A 20,483-nucleotide genomic window follows, 5' to 3' on the forward strand; every position below is an offset into this window, starting at 1 on the left:
AATAATGAAATAATTTCAGTGGAAAATTTAGCCAACTCCTCTCTTAAATGCCTGTGATTTGAGTGGGTCTGGTGTGCAGGGGTAATTTTTTCACAGAGAACACAACATTCGGTGTTGTGTATGTGTCCATAAATATGATAGTTTTACTTGTTTCTGCTGTTGCTGGAGTTAGACAGCACATCAGTTACACAGTCAGATGCTTAATAATATTTTAATTTGTATTATTTATGATGGCCGTTATTTTTAGTTGTTTTGCAGAATGGGTAAGGAAAATAAAAGAAAGAAAAAATCAACCAGTTATGCAACATGAGATTTCCAAGCAATAACTATGGAAATACTAGTGTACTTCTAAAAAGGGAGAAAGAATACCCAAAGAGCTGGGTGACATTTTAAAGTGATGTGCATAATAGTAAGAAACGTATAATTTGATCTTTAGTAGGATTTATAACCCTATTACAAGTGAGCACAGTCAGATGTTTTAAAGATCTATCAAACAATGATCTAATTAAACTGTGGAGGAAAAGAAAATAAAGACTTGTCTTATGTCTAGCTTGATTTATTAATGGAAAAGGTAACGGATATTAATTGTTTCAGGAGTGATTCAGTTACAGGAAAGAAAACTAATGAGGGTGCTGTATGAAAGGGAGAATTCCGATAAAAAATAGAAGACAGGAAGAAACTTTCACCATGGTTCGTAAACTGCTTGTGCTGAAGCTTGCTTGGAAAACATTTCAATAACACACATGACTGACCTGTGATTCTTCACAGGCTTTTCTTCAAATTCCAATGAGGGATAAATTCTCCTTAAGGTCAACTTGTATGGACATGAATAGCCTACAGGCTGCTACAAGCAACTCAGAAGCACAGTGGTGGCACAGTCAATCACACTGACTTCCATCTGCCCTTAGAGGATAGAAGATAAAGCTATTGTTACCTGCCTGGGTAGCCTAAAGCCATATCAGATTAAATCTTCAGTCTTTGAAAGACTATAGGATTCTCATACTGTGCTTGACAGAGATGAAGCCTGTTCTTTCATGGGGGTATCTTCTCCATTTAAAGGAGGGGAATTACCTGATTTTGAAACTGTTTTGTAATTGTGGTTATCTGAACAACGTTACGAAAGAATGTGGCAGGTAGCGCATTTGACCCAAAATATGTTTGTAATCAGTGACACAATTACACCATGCAAAATATAGGAAAAATAAAAAAACACCCAGGAGCGAAAATTGAAGATCAGACTATTAATATTCAAAATGCAGAGCTTTGCTTACAGCTGCATTTATTTAGTGCATTAGTGGCACGGTAGGGGCAAGAATTAAACTGTGTCATTCAGTATAACCTGAGCTTCCATTCAGAGTCATTGTCAGTTGGTATCCATTTTTAAAAGCAAGGTAAAGAGATACGTATATTTTAAACATTATTTCTTTATAAACATTCTCTTACTTTACTTGTCCCTACTTTCACTTACCAAGCACATTCCTGAGCAAGAATTCAGTACATTGCATGCAAATACACCATTAGCCAGAACGTTTATTGTCACTGTCTTTGACAGAAGTCAACTGAGATGCCAGATCAGACTGAGAAATTCTGGCATTCTGAATTCAGAAGAATACTTCTGAATAAGTCTGCATTTTAAAAAAAACTGCCATAAAGACTTCTTCAGATTCTGATCCTTCATTTTACCTGCCATCAATTTTGAGATTTTTTTTCAGGCCACAAGGTCACGTAGATGTCCAAAAATATATTTGTCAGTTGTATTTACTTTATTAAAATTTAGCATATCAGTCATGTAAATTGACTTAAAATGTATAACTAAGTATTTGCCCATTTCCATAGACACTTTTGCTATGATCTGCATGTACGCACGCAAATTGTATGCAACTACCTCTCATCCACTTGAGGGAATTCTTCATTTCATACATAGGAACCCTCTATCATGGTAGCCTATTTACAAAAGACCTTTGCACAGTCCTTACTCTTCTTGAGGTAAGATTTTGATCCTCATGTATTTCTGACACTCCATTTTTATTCAGGTTGTTTGGTTTCAGAAACGTCAGTGGAACTAGAAAGTCAAAGTCCAGAGAAAAAGTTGTTTCTACAGCTGGGGTAAATACCTAATGTGGTTATTAATTTGCATTTATTTTCCCCTTAAAGAAGGAGAAGTTACCACATGATGAATTCTATTAAATTTTAGAGTGCTAACATACCCATTTGTTGTTGTTACTAAGACTTCAATATATTTTTCAGTCAAAATAGCTTCACATCATATTGCGATATGTCCATGTTTCCCAGTTTAAAATACATATTTTCTAACATACTTGTTAAGCATTCCATCTTGATACTTGAAATACTCTTACTCCACAGTTTTTGAATGCTCTCCTGGTGGACATCAGGTCCTGCAGAACCCTTACAGAAGCGTTGATTTTGATTCATCCCGCCTCCAGCAATCGGCTATTCAGGATTTAATATGTGACCATTCCCTAACACCAGGATGGTATCGCTTTATGATTTTTGATAAGCCTGCTGAGATGCCAACCAAGTGCGTAGAGGTATTGTTACAACTCATTTGATTATGAGAAATACATATTTTTCTTATGAATTTTTCAGTAGGATAGGTATAAAACAATATGATTATGGAGACTGATGTGGAGGAATACGGAATACTTATTCCCTCTAAATACTTGGAGTATACTAAAATGTGTTAACTGGACAATTAAGTTTTAAGTATTGAAAATTTTACACCGAATGGGCAATAGCAGAGGATGATAAATTACGTCCTTTTTAGAGCACTCAAAACCTGACATTTGTAGTCACTGCTAAAGAAGATTTTCTCAGTGGCAGCGTATCAGGGATATCGTGTTGTAAAGCTGCAACTATGTGATGGTCAGTCTGTTAGGAAGGCCATGTGAAATTGGTATAAACTTGCAGCCACGTGAATCCAGTAATTGTGGAGCTTTTAAAGCGATCATGTTAGAGAGAAGAGATTACTCCTAAAATGACTTGAACTAACAGAGCTAACTGAAGATTAGTTGCCTTGTCATCTGCAAGTGCCCTAAGACTCAAGAATTACTTGGAATATTTAATACTTTAGACTTGCAATGCTTAATTTTGGAAGTGTTCCAACATCTCTGTAATAGTTACATTGTAAGGAGACACAGCTTCGTAGTTTCCTATTTTAAAACATTTCTGTATTTTAAAAAAGTAAAAATGTCATTAGAATATTTTACCTATGATTTTTCTAATGAATTGAAATTGCCTGGTCACAGTTTCTTAAAAAAAAGAAAAGCAAAGCCCAACAATGAAACACTTTTAAAGGAATATAAGAGTTAAAACAGACTAAGAAAATTAAATTGAGTTTATAGCAGCCCCTCTTGTTTTTATTTACATGTTTATTTATTAAATGTCATTTTTTATTAAATCTTTACAGCAGTATAAAGCCACTGAAGTACTTTTAATGTGCAGCTGACTCCAGGGCTCAGAGGGCTGTGCTGCAGAGGCTACTGTTATTCAGGCTTTTACACTGCAAAAAACTAGCAGAAAGTATGATTCCTGAAGGACTTTCTTTCAGTTAGATAGAATACAAACAAATCAACTAAGTAGTTGTATTTTCTCAAAATGGATACTTTTACACAAAGAACCAGCATGATAAACCAGGGGAAAAAACAATGCATTTTTCGGAACAGAGGTTAGGATAGCAAGGTACACGCTTAGATTGTCTAGGAAAGTTTTAGAAATCTGACGAAAGTTCTCAATGCTTAGTAAATATTTAGTAAAAATAGGCTACCATCCTAACACAGAGGAGACCAGATAATTACAGTTGGAAAGAGATTGATTCAAAACTTACTGAGCAAATGAAATTTATGCACTGACATCTGCTTCTTTGCATCTGTTGACAAAACCAAGACATTTATTTTGAAATATTAAAGTCAAAGCATTAAAACCAAACTAAAATGGATGTCTTGTTTGGGAAGTTTCCTCCTTTCTTTCCCTTTAGGAGAACTTTTATTATAGCTTTATTTAATCCTTGTCAAAGATTCAGACTCTGTTAAAGAATCCATCCCATTTCTGTCTACTTCTCATTAATTCTGTCTGCCTGATGGATTGATGGCTGACTTAGATATTCTAGATTAAGAAAAAAGGGTATACTTTTGAGATGACTAAGTGCTCAGTGGGTCTGCAGTGGTCTTTAGACTTGAGACCAAGAGGTCTAAACAGAAGATCATCTGAGACCTTGTTTCACTATCAGGTTGAAGAAAGGAATACTTGAGGTGATGTATGAAGGAGAAAAGGTTCTCAAAATCTCACAATTTCAGATTAATAGTTTTCATGTAAAAAATTTCCAAATGCTGGCTTTAACACACTATGTCCTTCTAGGTGTTTCTCTTCGGTTTGGTTTCTGCACCACATGAAAGACAGGAGGTGATCTTTAACTCATTCTGGTGACCCATGAACCAGATTCCTTCTTTGTCTCCTTTCCTCAGGATTCATTTTTCTGTATTCCACCGGTAAACTCTGGTGTCTGCTAAATCAGACTTATGCTTTGGTTACCATCATTGGTACTACTGTTAAGCTGTGACCTGCATGGCAGCTTCCTTGACCTGAAGACCTCACATAGCCACAGTGGTGAGGGGTGAAGGGGAATATTCCACAGCACTCTTCTCAATCTGTGAGGAAAAGCACTGAACAAACAAAAAACAAGGCTTTTGTTTGCAAGAGAGGGAGCAACAGCCCTCTTAAATCACCTGTTGAACTGGCATCTGAACTACAGACCTTTTGAAGCCCACTGCTTCGTAAACACCAAAGTATTCAGGGTTGCTACAAAGTCAGCGTGGTGGGTAGGGGAGTGCCACAAGCGCATCTGTTTCTAAAGGTGGGGAATTGAAAGACAGACAGGTCTTAACAGGTGTCTTGCATTTTTGGCAAGGGCTGCAAGCCAACAACCTTGCATCAGCTGGCCTCATCTCTTAGATGAAATCCAGGAGGTTAGCTGAGCCTTCAGTCCACTGCAAATGGCAGAAAAGACGTGTCAGCTTTAGCACCTTTGGTTGATATTTGGCATACGTATGTTCTACCCTGTGTTTGCTGTGCTCTGATAGCATTCACACAGTTGGTTGCTATGGGTTAATGGGTGTAGAGAAACTCATTAAGCCATAACTGTTAGCTTTTTTGGGCAAAACACTTGGGTGTGACCCCTGATTAGGTTTCCCAGGCACTGAATTATAGCCTGTCTTTAAAAACACATATTCATTAGATTCAAAGAAGGACTTAAGTCTCTTTTGTGTGTATTTGCATTCAACCTAGAGGAGGAATATAAGCAAGCCTTCAAATATACCATCTAAACTTTGCTAAAAGCTCATGCAGGAAATCAATTGAACTTAATAATGTACCTCTCATTAAAGCACAGCAACAGGTTGATACAGCATTAACCATTTTCTGATGTTTTCCTCCGGTGCTGAAGATGAATCACTGTGGTACTCAAGCCCCTGTCTGGTTGTCCCTGAGGGAATCGGAATCCATGCCTCGGCCTGGTGAGATCAAACAGTTAACAGCTTGTGCTACATGGCAGTTTTTCTTCAGCGCGTCAAAGGATTGCTGTCTTTTCCGAATCCCTGTCAGTGTGAGGAACTGTGGAGATTTCTTTGTTTACTTGCTGCAGCCCACCCAAGGGTGCATGGGGTATTGTGCAGAAGGTGAGAAAATACATGCTCTAACTCATCTGTGGGTGTGTTTATGAGTGAGTCTGTTTCTCTGATATTTGGCTGAGCAGAAATGTGTGGAAATAGTTATATGTGCTAAAATTTCCTGCAATCCTTACTTTTAATATTGATACAATAGGAAAATGATTTGGTGTGGTAAGGTGGCTTCACACCACCCCTTTTTAACTTACATTTAGCACCCAAGTATTGTTCAAAGCTCGGAAACTTAAGAATTGAAATTTTCCATACAATGAGGTGGGGATATAAGACACATCTAGAAGTCAAAATTCAGAGTACCTACAGTGGCACTCATACTCTGCAAATACCCATTACTGAATATGCATAGAATTATGTGTTGGAGTAAATTTTATTTAAGAACTTGACCAAACGGTATTTATATCAATTATTGTTTACTGTTGTTAGGAATATTTTTCTTACTATAACTCTCTTACCATCTTTCTGGAGAGTGTACATGTTGTTGATAGAAGAAAATCCAACACAGAAATGCTCTACTGATACATACTTTATTAGTACTATGAGAAAGAACTGAAGTGGTTTCCTTTTGCAACGTTTGCCTTTGTCGTGGACCCTTGTGCTGCAAAAGTGTGTTCGTGTTCAGCTCAAAACTTCAGTATTTCATTATTCATGCTAGATGCTTTAGATAATTTAAGGGAAGCATGGTTAAATCCTTACAGTTATAAATACTATGAAATAGTGACAAATTAGTGTGGTAGGAAATTCTTATTAGCTTGTATAACACACCATTGTGAAAATACTAGTAATATTTTTATGCATCATATACCATATTGCCCTAAGTCATATTCCCTATTACTGACTGCTTTCAAAAGCTTAATAGCAAAACTATCAGTGGGTTTTCTGGTGCTTTATTGGCCCATCATTATAACTTTAGGTCCAGTTGTTAAGACATTCTCCAAGGGTAATAAACAGAAAAAAAATGCCAGAAAGGGGACATTTCAGCCTGCAAGTGATTGAAGCAATGAAGAACTCCTGCACTGTAGGACTTTGCATTTACTTTGAATGATGCCTCATGAAGAGGAAAGAGGATATAAAAATCATAGGCAGCGAGCTAGCAAATTTTTACTGCCTGAAAACAAAGTAGGCAAGAAACACAACTCTGGTTTGGCTCTGCTGAATACTGTAAATCTGAAACACATGTTGAGTTTAAAAGCCCTCTTTTAAGATGATGTTTTCTGTGAAGTGTGTTGTACTCTTGTGCTGCTTTTTGTATCTAGGTTACCATGTGTAGCGTGTTTCCTCTTTTAACATTTGATAGCTGTAAACACTTGATGCAAATTTTCAAACAGTCTCTCCTGAACATGCTAAGGAATTCAAACACTGTGTCACTGAAGTGTGGAACATCAAAGTCTGCTCTTCATTCTTTTTGGTAAATGGCGTTTTCAGTGTTGCTGCTGCCTTTTTGGCTTGGTTTGAGTGGAGTGACTAACCTCTTTTTACTCCTGTTACAAATGCACTGGTATTTTCATGTTTAATCAAAGTTCAACTTTTTTTTTATAATGTTCAAAGTACCAAACAACAGCAGTGCATAAGCACTTTTTTCTCAGGACCCTGTAGGAAAGATGATTTTTTTCAAGGTTTGCACTGAATTTGGCTGTCCAGGGTTACAATTAATGAATAAGTATTCAGATGTGGATTTGAGATGACAAAACAGGTGTTCAAGACAGTAATTTAGTTCCTTTTTATTCACTAACAACATCTAAGCATTGGCTGGGTACATCTGCAGTAAAAAATGTAGAGGTGGTGGAATGTTCTGTACCCTTCCTCCTAGGTGTAGCCAGTCTACTTGTGATTTCCAATGCCAAGGCCTTGTACTGACTGCTGCCATAATTGTATCTGAATCTGATTACAAGATTGCTTCTGTTCTGCTGATTCACACTTCAGTTAGTGTCTTGTGATATTTGGTGTATTTTTAACATAGGGCAATAATTTAAGAGCATTGGTGTACATATTCTGTATGTATGTGTGTGAATGGACAATTTAAGAACATTTTATAGTTGTTTCAGATGCAAAGCCACAGAGCTGTGATCCCGAGGGAGTGGAAATTCAAGGCATCTGTAGCAGTAAGTATTTTGTTTTGATTGTCAAGAATTTCTGTGCATCTGTGACCCAATAATGTCAAAATTTAGTCATAGTCTGTCTTGAGTAAAAACATGTTCATGTTATCGACAGTGTTGCTAGGTCTGTTGCAAAATGAGCAGTTTGGAGGTAATTTCAGACCTTAGATTACAAAAGTACTTTTTCAGCATAATGTTCAGAATAAGAATCAAAATGTTAAAAAGTAATTTTAATAATGCTGATTTACAGATTACTTTGGTTCTTTGGCAGTCAAATATAAGATGAATCTACAAAGCATACTTGTTGCTTATTCTGTTCCTTTTTATGTAGCCCCCCCCCCCCCATAAACAGAGGAAATATTCTTCTGTCAGGCAAATTCCTTTGCAAGTTCCTCTCTCTTGTCTGGTAAAATAATTACTTGTATTTTACTCCCTTGTTGTCGTTCCACTCACCCCTCCAGCACCTTCCTATGGGCTAGAGTATAATCAAAGGCTGATAAAGAGTTTTTCTCTTTTTAATAATTAATAAAAGAACATACATATTTTCTCTGATACTCTAAGCAGTTATGTAGTATTTCCACATATGAAAAAGGTAAATATTATTAGTGTATTAATTGACAAAATATGTGTCAATGACATTTCATCTGATACTGTTTTTGCACAGAATAAAAAGCACAAAACACACTTCTGTTTGACTAGGTAAACTGGCTCCTTCATCATCTCCATCTGTGTCACCACCACTACCAGCCATTCCTGAAGTTGTAGCAGAGTTGATTGAAGACAGCATTTACCTAAGGTGTACCTTTGGCGTTCCTTTTGCAAACATCTCGATTGGATTCATTGTAACTTGGTCAAGACTTTCTCCTGAAGGTGTCAAAGAAGAACTGAAGCATGAGACAGCAGTTCATATGTTCTCACTTCTAGAACTAGATGGGAAACATGTCAGACTTGGAGACAGAGTACGTTAAAAAATAATTACGGTCTCTTTGTATCTTTGTAAATATGGCTCAGTAGACACTAACAGTTATTAGAGTTCCAGCACCTTGCTGTATAATTTTTCTTGGCAGAATTGTACTGCCTCTAATTGTTGTTTACACCGACAGTGCCCATATGAATGTGGAAGTACCACAAATATATTTATCACTAATTATCACTGCCGTTAAGGTTTGAGACTGTCTCAGTATAGTATAGTGTGCCTCCAGGAGATAAATGTTATATTCAAGATGCATCATCTTCATCCTCCTCTGTGATTGTGTTTGATACTGTAAATTAAGAGGATTTTTGGATGCAACTGCATCTAAGTGAGAAGCTGTAAGAGATAGAGGTTGTGAGAAGCCGTGTTGCGGATTCATTGGATAGGTATACTTTCTTTGAATCAATAATGAGCTGCTGCTTGATGTTTTTGTCTCTAGGATCAGGTTTAAATGGTTTAATACCTGCCATCAAAAGCAGTGGGAGTACCTGCATTATCTTCCGTGGTAGCAGAATCAGTATCTAGGCTCTCATGGTAACTTTAAAAAGCTTAAACATTGGAAAGTCAATAAGCTTTCTACCTGTATGTACCAAAATACAGGTTAATTTTTCCTGGCCAAAATGAAAAACAAAAAAGCATGTGGTTGGTGTGCGTGTGCATGTGTGTTCAAGCCAAAGCCAGGCTGCTTGGATAGCTTATGGACAACAGCAACTGCTAATCCTCAAAAATCCTTTGGGGACTTTGTGAATATTTGCCTGACAGTGTTAGCTCAGTGACAGTCAAAAGGGAAGGCACAGTCATAAATAACCTGCTGCTGCTATGAATCCTTGGTTTTCTCACATTTCAAATACTGCATGTGTAGTCAACATATGTCAAAAGGGTTACAGCAAAATAAACAAACAAAAAATACAAAACCAAAGCAAAACCACAGTGTCTAGTAGCATGAAGCTGGTTCAGCGGAGAGGAATCGCAGTAAATTCTTCAGCTTGAAAAAGGTTGTTCAGGCCCATAACACCAGGAAAAAAGTAAGAAGAGGTGGAGGAGGGGGTGGTTGTTTTGCATAATCTAAGTTCTGATGGGCACTCAACAAAATTAAAAGGCAACAAATGTGAAATGGACAAAAAGGAGTAAATAACATGTAATATAGTACAGAATACATTTCCACAAGATGTAATGGAGTGTAGAAATGCTTCACAAGGGATTTGTTAAATCCATGGAGACTTAGGTGCTTGTTAAATATGATGGTTCATATGCAGCCTTTAGTTCAGGAAGTCTCTGCATCACTGGTTGGGTATGCCAGGAAAAGATCTTAGGACACTTGATCTGTTTCTGTGTTTTTCTTAAGCAGCACTGGCAGTTGGTAACTTCTGACAGATTCATAATCTGGGCATGATGAATCCATCAGGCTGACCCATGATGGCTGGGTTTTATCTTCACATGACCACTCCATATCAAAAAAGTACTCTATTATTTTGTTTTTGCCCTACAGATCTACTGTAGCAGTTCTGCTTTTTTCATGGAGAAGCCAGATATACAAAGCTCTTCTGTTGAGAGCAAGGAATTTTTTGCTGGCATTAAGGTAATTTTGAAAGAAAATAGATGTTTTACTTTATTGTAGTAGGAGTCTTTCTCAGTATTGCTACAGCAGTTAGTCCTCTGACTAGAAGGTACTCAAAATGTGTTAACTGTGATTTAATAGAGCATATTGTTAGCTGTAGTGAACTTAAATTTGCCAAAACGCAGAAGAGTTAAGCTGTTTCTATGCTCCCCATGTACTCAAGGTGCCGGAAGGCTGAATCGGCAACTCACTTAAGTTATAACACCGTGATGAAAGCGCCGACCTGTGTCAGCTAGAGTCGACTCTGATGCTGTATTTGTAACCTAAGGAGGGCCAGAGCTCGGACTTGAGCCCCGGCACGCTTTTCTCCATTACATTTAACTGCTGCTGCCCTTTCTGAAGTGACTTTGGCCTATGCCAACAGGCTCTGCCAGCGCATGGCTGACGGGATAGCCTAGGCCGGGGCCCCTTCCCAGTTGGCCATGGGGATGAGGGACGGGTGAGGCGCAGAGAGGGATACCGGGGCGTGAGCTGCGCCGTGTCACTTGGTCAGAGACCAGCATCCAAACGCATTTTAACTCGTACTGTGGCTGTAGCTAAAGGAACCAATTTGATGGCCAGGAATGGGACCCCAGTCCCAGAAGGGGACTGCTGTTGGGGTAGTCCTGGTTCACCCAATGTACAACGCGCAGTTCTAGGCCTCTGTTACTGATTTTTGATTATGTATCTATAGTGAGCTGAGTTGTAAGTTTACAGAGAGGAATCCCAGGAGAAATACGGTGTTTACAAATACTTCTGGGACATTGCTGCCTGTAGGTATCTTCTTTCCGCTTCCTCCCAGACAATAAGCAAACTGCTTGTCTTTTAGTTTCCAGAAGTTATCCAGAGAGTAAGTTTTTTTGGTGTTAATGTAGTTTGCTAATCCTTACCTTTCTAGTTAGCCTTTACTCTTGCCTTTTCCTAATCCTTGCACCTATTCTCAAGGCTGTTGCTCCGGTGTCCTCTTCTCATTATGCCACTGCTCTTCAGACCATCTAAATAAGCTTGATCAAGTGGAGCAGGCCATGCACCATGGCATTCGTCTTTTTAGATTTTTATACTTTACCCCTAGCTGGTTAGTAAGCAATACTGCAGTTCGCCCACAAAGTTGCATTTTAAGCACAATTTCTTATGCGTTAGATACATCCGGAAACATATGATATATCAGAAGATGGAAAGGAATACAGACTGGCAATAGAAAGTAACATTCCTATTCCTTGCCCTGAATTTAGCCAGCTTGAAAGTGACTGCAAAATCTCACTAACATTAAACACTGTTGATGAAGGTAAGTAATACCCTGATTTTTGTTGCATTTTGTATGTTTAATGTGTGTTTTGAAATATTCTCTTTGGTCTGCTTCTTTGGAGAAGCTGTTACAGTATAAAATACTTTCTAAAATGTTAAAATAAAATATTCACAGGCTGTATATACTGCTGCTGAAAGTATGGAAGAACGTGTCCATAATCCATTACTTGTTGAAGTTAGCAGGTGTTTTTGGCAGCTGTGGATATCAGAGCCCTATTCTTTAACTTGAATAGACAGAATACTGTAATACTGGCAAAGTTTATAACTCAGTTCATTTTGTTGACCTGTTGTGTTGCAAGTATTGTATATGTAGTCGCAAAGTCATCACCTTTTACTATTACAATTTTCTGTAGTAGTTTCTCAAGCACAAGTCCTGTGAGCCCCAGGAGGAGCCTTGCCTGTGCGGACAACCATTTTTATGTCACATCAGCAAGCCTATCACGATTTCCATTTGGCTATCAAACCGGAAAATTCAAAACCATTTTCTTGGGTGTGTGTATGAAGATGTAGAGAGAGGGTTTTGCATGAGCAAACCCAAGGAAAATGCATAGTTATTTTCGTTTATGAAAACGTTTGTAAATAAGTTAGTATCTATATTAACAGTAGTATACAAAATGTGACTTGTTTAGAGGAAAACTCACTAATGATGTGCTTTCTTTAAAACAGGTAAAGAGCAGTTAGGTTTAAACTTGGCTCTTTCTTCTTGTCATGTGGATCTTCTCCAGAAACCCTGCAATAACGGAATCTGTAGTCAAGCTGTAATTTATTTCACTGCTGTGACAGACTTTATGCAGGATGGAGACAGAATTACCAGAATTGCAGTCAAACCTATATCCAGTGAGAATTTCCTGTGGAATGGCTATGTTCCAGGAAGCGCACAGGTTGAAAATCTTCATGTTAAGCTCTCTAAACCCAACAGGCCAGAAATGTGGCTGATGTAAATGAAACATCTATTTTGGTTGTGACATGCTGGCTCACACCAAGATTTCTAAATGGTCAATTTTCCATTGTTTTGTTTTCATTCAAATGCTGCATCTTCATTTGAATTAAGTTGGGGTTTTTAAACATTTGAATATTATTATGACTACTTAGATTGGTTAAAATTATGACATATTTATTAGAAAGTAAACTAGTGTGATAAGATAAATAATGTGCCTGAGTTTGTTTATTTCTTAAGCTGACATGGCTCACTATGTGCTTCTTTGTCTTGAAGATTACAGTAAAGGATCTACCCACTGCCTACTGCTACTCATTTACTGACCCTCATATAATTACATTTGATGGAAGGTAATCACTAGATTGCTGCTCTTAATTTTAAGTGGTGGTGTTTTTGGTTTTTTTTTTTTTAATGTATGCTGGTGATACAAGTTAGCTGTAGTTCTCCAGAACTGTACTCTGCATTTTATACTCTTTCTTGGACAATAAGGATAAACATGCTGTAGCTAGTAAAAGCTTGCCAGTCATGATGACGCTTGTAATATTTGTTTTTCTAAGTGTAAGTTTTGGGTTGTGGCAAAAGAGTGCAGCAAATGGACTATTTCCACTTTTAGAGAAGGATGGCAAATATGTCTACAGCATAGTTTCCCTATTTCTGTGTGTCAGTGTCTGAATCCCTGTAAGGATCAAGTTGCTAAAAGCCATCTGCTGTCTGTGTAACGTTGTTCTGAGTTCATTAATGGCGTTGGAAGCAGCTTACTTACTGTTGTCACTTGCACATCACTGACCTTCTTTCTGAAGTGAAGACAGCTTCCTTGGCCACAGCTGGCATGTTTTTGGTATGCTTCTGTCTTTCAAAATGTTTCTAATTCGTGGAAGGTGTCAAAACAAACACAGGTTCCACATGCAGACTTGTATGTTGTCTGCTTGCAGAAGCACATTTCTTGAAGTGGCAGGATGAGAAAAAGGGATATCCAAAAAAAGCTGTTCAGCCCACAACCACACTCTTGTGAACTTGATAGCAGAAGGGAAAAGACAAGTTGTAATTGCTTCTCTGATAACCCCATTGACTTTATTGTATTACTTGTCACAGTGCTATCCTTGCAATTTGCCTTTTAGTGAAAATTATAGGGATGGCTTCACTGGGCATTTTAACTGTCGATGCACTGTGATCAAGCTTTCTTATGAAGCAATGATGCTGCAGGGAAAGAACTTTCCTTTTTAAGGATAAAGTCTGTGGCTACTTTATTTTACAAACTGGGGAAACAAATAGGAAAGGAACTGTCCTTACTGAATCGCAGGTAATCCTGTGCAGTCCCAGTAGGGTAGCCATCTGCAGTTTGTCTGCTGGCCCATTATACACAAAGCAAATAGCCATTCTGCAATTAGCTGTCAAATGCCGTTTATAGCCAAGAGGCTGTTAAACTTGCAGCAGAATTTTGTGGGTTTTTTCCCGTTCTTTTTTTTTTTTTTTCCCCCCTTCTTACTGCTGAATTATTAAACTGGCTATTTTAACCTTGCTTCAGGGAACAGATGGCTAACCCTAAGGGAAAAAAAAAAGGAAGTTGGTATTTATGGTTTTCATCTTAAATAATTTTCAAATCTTTGGAAAGAAGCAATCTCCATCTACATCTTAATAAAGCAGACCTTTTATAAAGTATGTGACTTTCTAAATCATTTTGTCAAGGGTACTTATGCAGTCTTCAGCAGCTGCCCCCCATGTGCACACTGCTGTGCATCATATTGCTCTCGCTGCATAGGTGTATTGCTGTAGAAACACAAAGGTTGAGAAGTACCCTCCTGTTCCCAGTCATAAGCACTCTTAAAAAAAAAAAAAAAAAAAATCAAAGAATGGCAGTGGCTTCACAGTTATGTTTCCATTTACAACCATCCTCTACATATACTCCACTCATGATACTTTTTTTATTCCTTATTTTTCTGCTGTAAAACAGGTTTCATTTTTTTGATTTAGAACTGCCCAGAGGAAAATATGATGGTGTTTGTTCAGAACAAAGCTGTGTGTTGGTTTGTGGGTTGTATTGTTTGTTTTTTCTGAGGCAAATGGAAGGAAAATGAGGAAAATGAGTTGCAGTATCACAGTTCACCAAACATGAGAAATCTGTTTTAATGATACAGTTATTTTATAACCAAAGTGATATCACGCACTATTCTTTTTATTCCAGACTCTATGACAATTTTAAAACAGGAACATTTGTTCTCTATAAGAGTACGTCTAGAGATTTTGAAGTTCATGTTCGCCAGTGGGACTGTGGAAGTCTTCACTACCCAGCATCCTGTAACTGTGGCTTTGTTGCCAAAGAAGGAAGTGACATAATTGCATTTGACATGTGCAGTGGTCAGCTACGTGAGTCACAGCCACACTTATCTGTAATAAGTAGAGACATAACAGGAAGCAATGTCAGAATCACTGAATCCTACCTAGGAAGAAAAGTAACAGTAAGTAGTAAATAATTGCTTGTGGACATAATGGTTATCTCAGCAATTATTTTTACCAATTCATACCAACTTCAGAACTAAAACATGCTTTATTTTCTGCAATTAAGCAATAGGATAATGTTTATTTTACAGTCGTAGTCCTTTGGCCACTGTTTTTCTTTTAAGTGAAGGAAGTTATCCTTGAAAACAACGATGTGTATACCTTTCTGGAACCATGTTGTCAATCACAGTATACAACCTGTGTGTGGAAGGTGCAGTTTTCAGATTCAATATGCACTTGTTTAGCAGCCCTAATGTTCCAAAATGAGATCTCTATATGCTCTGTTTTGCTCATGCCAGTGTCATATAGGAATCTGTGCATGCGGATAATTAAGTATGCCAAATGACATCCAGTCAATTAGAACTATAGATGGTTTCTCTAGAGAATGTGGTCCTCAGATAAATATTCACGTTTGCTTTTATAATTTCCTGTAGCTTTTCTTTTGTAGGTAGAATTGCTGTAGGACTCCACCAAATTTCAAATGAAACAGAATGTAAAAATGAGTCACTCTGTTGGTCTGGAAGTCAAGCCATAAAAACAGATATGCCCTTTCAAATTGGGTTTGACTGTCAGTATAAGACTATTTTAAATATTTAACTTTTATCTGAAGCACTTCATCTGAAGACCTCAGATATTAAATATTAAGATGACATTAGGCAACAGAGAAATTAAAAGGATACTGAGGAACCAGAAAAATTAAGTGACTTGCTCGTATTCGTACAGCAAGTTAGTAATAGAAACAGCATTTCAACTTGTAGTGGATTTTGTTCTTGAGACTGCTAGCATTTCTTTCAAGATACTGTAAAGTTGCCTAAAATTAAGTAGTAAATATGTAAGACTATTCTGAGCTTTCTTTGCAGGTAGAAAGTAACTCTGTATTAAGTACTAATACAGGCAATCATGTAGCTGACAAAAAGAAAGTCGAGAAAGGTGCTGCCAAAGAGTCTATTCATATTACCAGAATCATCCCTTTCTATATGCAAGCATGTGAAGAGTGACCAGCGCAGCATTCTCTGTGGTTTTGCAATCACTGACCTTCCACAGTATGCCTGCTAATGGTGGATGAAGTTTATGGACCTACAGTGCACCATCTAGCTGCCTGCTAAGGTTGAGATGTATAGGGTTTTTATTTACAGGACTTCAGGAGAAGAAGAAATAGTCAAATTTGTCTCATCTAGAATCTAGTTAGAGCCAGAATTTAATGGGATGTCTTGATATGCCTGTCCTTTTCCAATTGTTCCTCGCCAACAAACATACCTGGTTTTATTAGGTAAAATAAAAATAATGTTTCTCATGATGGTATCCTCAATCTCTTTTTAGGTTTTGTTTTCTTCTGGAGCTTTCGTTCGTGCTGACGTGAGTGAATGGGGAATGAGCATCACACTTAGAGCACCCAGTTCAGATTACAGACATACAGTGGGACTCTGTGGCACCTTTGATGGAAATGCAGAGAATGACTATCACACTGCAAGTGGAGTGGAAATCCCCAACCATGCTAATGTTCTTTTTTCTTTTATTAAGGAATGGAGGTAACAAAATACTAGTTTCAGTCAATTGTCATCACTTCTGGTGCAACCTTTCCTTTGCACTTTTAAAAACTTGTTGAAATAAAAAAAAGTCTTCTTATCTTTTTAAGTTAATGTTAGAATGTCGTCAGTACATTCCATAATTAGTTTTAGAGCAAATTGAAAAAGAAGAGCCAAATTAGTTTGAGTTTGAGTAGGTTTTGAACAAAGTATCAAGGTACACAGAAAAGATCCACTCTTCTCAATTGTTCTATTGCAAGTTACTCTCATGGTTTTGTGATTTAACTGGGGTCCTTAAATACAGCTGTATGCTGCAGATTCTGTGATCTATGCTGTAGAAGTATGAAACAACAAAATGCAAAACAAACATTAATACTTTACTAAAACAATGAAAATGGGCAAGAAAGTTCAGATACAGTTTCATCTTTTTCTTTCTTCTCCAGAATTTCACCAGGAGATAGCTTGTTTGACAAGACACCTGCTGCTTTAACATCTTCTAGAAAAACAGTCTTCTGTGACTGTGTGCTTGAAGATGCTGGGGTATATCAATCAGTGGATAAACTAGCCACTGTTTCTAAAACAGAACTTCCTATGACTTGTAAAGATAGTGAAAATGGTAGATTTCTTTCTTTGATACCTGGACTGGATGTCACTGCTGAGTATCTCGGTCCTGTTGATCTTGTCAGAGGCTTAAAGAAACGTTCATCTGCACATGAAATGGATTCATCTACACTTCTGCAGAGGGAGGATAATCAAACCAAACTTCACAAAACATCAGTAGTAAACACACATGTCTCTGCAACCTCAGTGGGAAATACTGGTGTAGACAGAGAAGGAACTTCAGGCTCAGGCATTAGAAGAAATTCTTACCGTTATAGTAGTCATCTTCACAAAAGTCAATCTGTTACAACTAGGGGAAAGCGCCAAAATTATTATGAATACCATCCAGTATTTCTATTCCAAAGTCTTAGCCAAACAGACTTAGAGGGGTATAGTTATTTTTTCCCAGAGGACCATGCCACTGACACAGACCAAAAGTATCTTCCTTCTTGGCCCACACCTTCTGGCCTCACTGAGTCTAGCGCTTTGTTACTATGCGGACAGGCAATAGCTAATTCCAGTATAGGAAGATCTTGTGGTGGCCTTCTTGGCCAGCGAACAGAGGATGCGATCAATATGTGTGTTAATGATTTGCTACTGAAAGATGACCTCAGTTGGGCAGAAGCTTCCTTAGCTCTTCTAGAGAATGAATGTGAGAAGAGAGTCTTAGAAGAAATAAATTTCAACCGACAGGAACTTGAAGGGTCAGTTGAGAGCCTACTTACTGCATTAAAGTGTCCCAGTCTCTGCAGTGGTAATGGGGAATGTACAGAATGGGGCTGTGCATGTTTTCAAGGCTACAGCTCATATGACTGCAGCATACTGTCTGGTAAGTAGGGGAAAAAAAATGAGATTTACTTAAATAATGTTCCCAATGTTTGTGCAACATACATACATTTATTTTGCTGCCTTTCTCAACTGCTTTTGTATGCTGACAGGGCTTCCCTACAGTGGCCCTGTTTGTTATCCAGCAATTTAGTTCCAGTTTAATACAGCCATAATTGTTTTCTGTTCAGTCGGGTTGTTTCTGAAGGGCAAAATATGTGCTTAGTTTCTGGCATGGCAGATTTTAAAAATTTGCATTCTCAGTGAGTTTGCAACCAAGAGTATTGCCCCAAGAGATTGGCAATGTTTCCACATGCTGTCGTCTTCAGGGAAGATCTGCCACATCTATCCATTCCCTAATTTTTTATAGTGTATGGGATCTTGTTTATTAACTATAAGTGGGATATTTTTCTCTCTGGTGATGTTACATCTCTGTAAGCTAACTGTTAGATGTGTTGGGAGCAGAATTGATCGTGAAGAAAAAAGGTGCAGCAAATAGAGTTGGGCAGGGTTTTGATTTTTTTCAGTAAATAAGACATTCACTAAAAGTTCAGTTAAGCAGGTACACTGGAAAAATATTAAAAGTACCACAAAATCAAAACTCTTTCAAAACAAAACATGTTAATGTTTTGTTTTGCAATGATGTTTTTGTTTTAGTGACCTATTTAAAAGCAAATAGAGAAAGAGGTAGGAGAATAATAAAAAGAAATATTTGATTCCTCTTAAGTCAGATAAACTGGTTTTGCTTCATAAAAACTGTTTTTTATTGTTCTAATCTTTGTCAGTTTATTTCCTAAAATAACTTCCATCTCAGATGCAGATGTTTTTGTTCGGTCTTTAAACAAAAATTTCCCATTATAAGTTATTGCATAACTGTGATCTTTCCAGTTCCTATTACTAGGGCCTGAGTTTCATTTAGATTTTAATCTGCAAGTGTGATGTAAAGAACCATAGATGAGAAAGCGAAACACATATTCACAAGTGTTTTTTATCAGATGAATATTTTCTCTGCTTCATAATATTCAAGTTCCAAGAGAAGACAAGAAGCCTAGCTTTAAAGTTAAGATTAATTTTAACAATAAAAAATGTTTTCTGTTTATGCCTTTCTTCAGCTGGCTCCTGATTTCATTGTTTACATAGTTTTCTTAGTTGGATAGAGAAATAAACATATTGCTTAATGTGAATGCATATAAATTAGTTAATATACTGACAATCATTGTCTAATGTCTACTTTGAAGATGAGGCTCCAGAAATTACAGAGCTGGAGAATGCTGGGCTGTGTGATATTCGACAGTATGACTGCACGTCAGTAAGAGCTTTTGGACATGGCTTCAGGGACTCATTGAATCTGAAATGTGAAATTATTAAATTACAGGTAGGTCTCCCTGCATAGTAACAATTACATTTTAAACTTCACACAGAATGAGGGGAAACATGTCTAATGTATTATTCATTGATGTGGGTACAACCCAATGCCTTAGTAGGAACTAAAAGCAAAGGCACTCAGCACTTTGCAGCAGACACTCAAGTCTTTGCAAGATTGCTATTTCCTCCATGATAAGAGAAATACAAAACATAATGGGAATGAGCAGCAGCTGAGAGGGAGATAACAGCATACGGCAGCTATCCATCAGAAAGGGGCAAGGGTAGCCCTATTAGGAACAACCAGTACATCATTGTTCCTCTTCTTTAAGTGCTTATGGAGAGGAATTGAAGTACCACTTCTTTGAAGAAGGACAGCAAGGTTAAAGGCATTACTAGATTTCTGTCTCAAACCTAATGCTTGAAATAGCCCTTTTTATAAACATAATAAATCTGTTACAAAAAGAGAACGGCATTTTTGATCTGTTGTCCATTTCCCTGGGGTAGAATGCCCTAGCTATTTAATGATATATGTCAGCTCTATACCCCAGGTTTGAACAGGAGATGAAATATGTTGCACTGTAAACTAAGAGGAATCTGTATAGCAAGACTGTTGTTACTCAGACCTAGAATTTGCTCAAGGAAAATTTACAGGCAGTGTACAAGTGTTAGCCTGGAATAAACAAACTGCAACTAAAAGTTTTTATGTCATGTTGGACATGAGAATAAAAAAAGCTTCACAGTTAAATTGGATTTCGCTGATGTGGTGATGGAGGGGAGGGATGGCAAAAGGGGAACGATTCAATGGGAAACTTCTGTTCCTGACACAAAATAGTTTTCCTTAGCTAATTACAGCAGATGCTAAAATTATTTTGATGAATTAAGCAATGCTAGCTATGGATTTTTCCTAAAAAGCAACATGTATCCACTCATCCACTATGACCAGGTGACCCACCTAGTGGATGAGGGAAAGACTGTGGACGTTGTCTACCTGGATTTTAGTAATTCCTAAAACGCAACATGTATCCACTCATCCACTCAGGACCAACCTGATCTCTTTCTATGACCAGGTG

At 37.6% G+C, this 20,483-nt stretch overlaps 1 protein-coding gene across 1 annotated transcript; it reads left to right on the forward strand.

Annotated features, from left to right (window-relative positions):
* Window positions 1-259: 259 nt before the first annotated feature.
* VWDE (von Willebrand factor D and EGF domains) lies at window positions 260-19,423 on the forward strand (the record flags this gene model as incomplete). The annotated part of the gene is made up of 12 exons (XM_010292519.1): window positions 260-263; window positions 2,365-2,549; window positions 5,459-5,690; window positions 8,489-8,748; window positions 10,252-10,341; window positions 11,500-11,644; window positions 12,331-12,545; window positions 12,878-12,951; window positions 14,784-15,057; window positions 16,418-16,626; window positions 17,067-18,052; window positions 19,287-19,423. Coding segments are annotated over exons 1-12 (2,811 nt in total), but the record flags the coding sequence as incomplete, so codon positions are not given.
* Between the last annotated feature and the right edge of the window lie 1,060 nt (window positions 19,424-20,483).

Source organism: Phaethon lepturus, unplaced genomic scaffold, assembly GCF_000687285.1.
Source record: "Phaethon lepturus isolate BGI_N335 unplaced genomic scaffold, ASM68728v1 scaffold56808, whole genome shotgun sequence".
NCBI lineage: Eukaryota > Metazoa > Chordata > Aves > Phaethontiformes > Phaethontidae > Phaethon > Phaethon lepturus.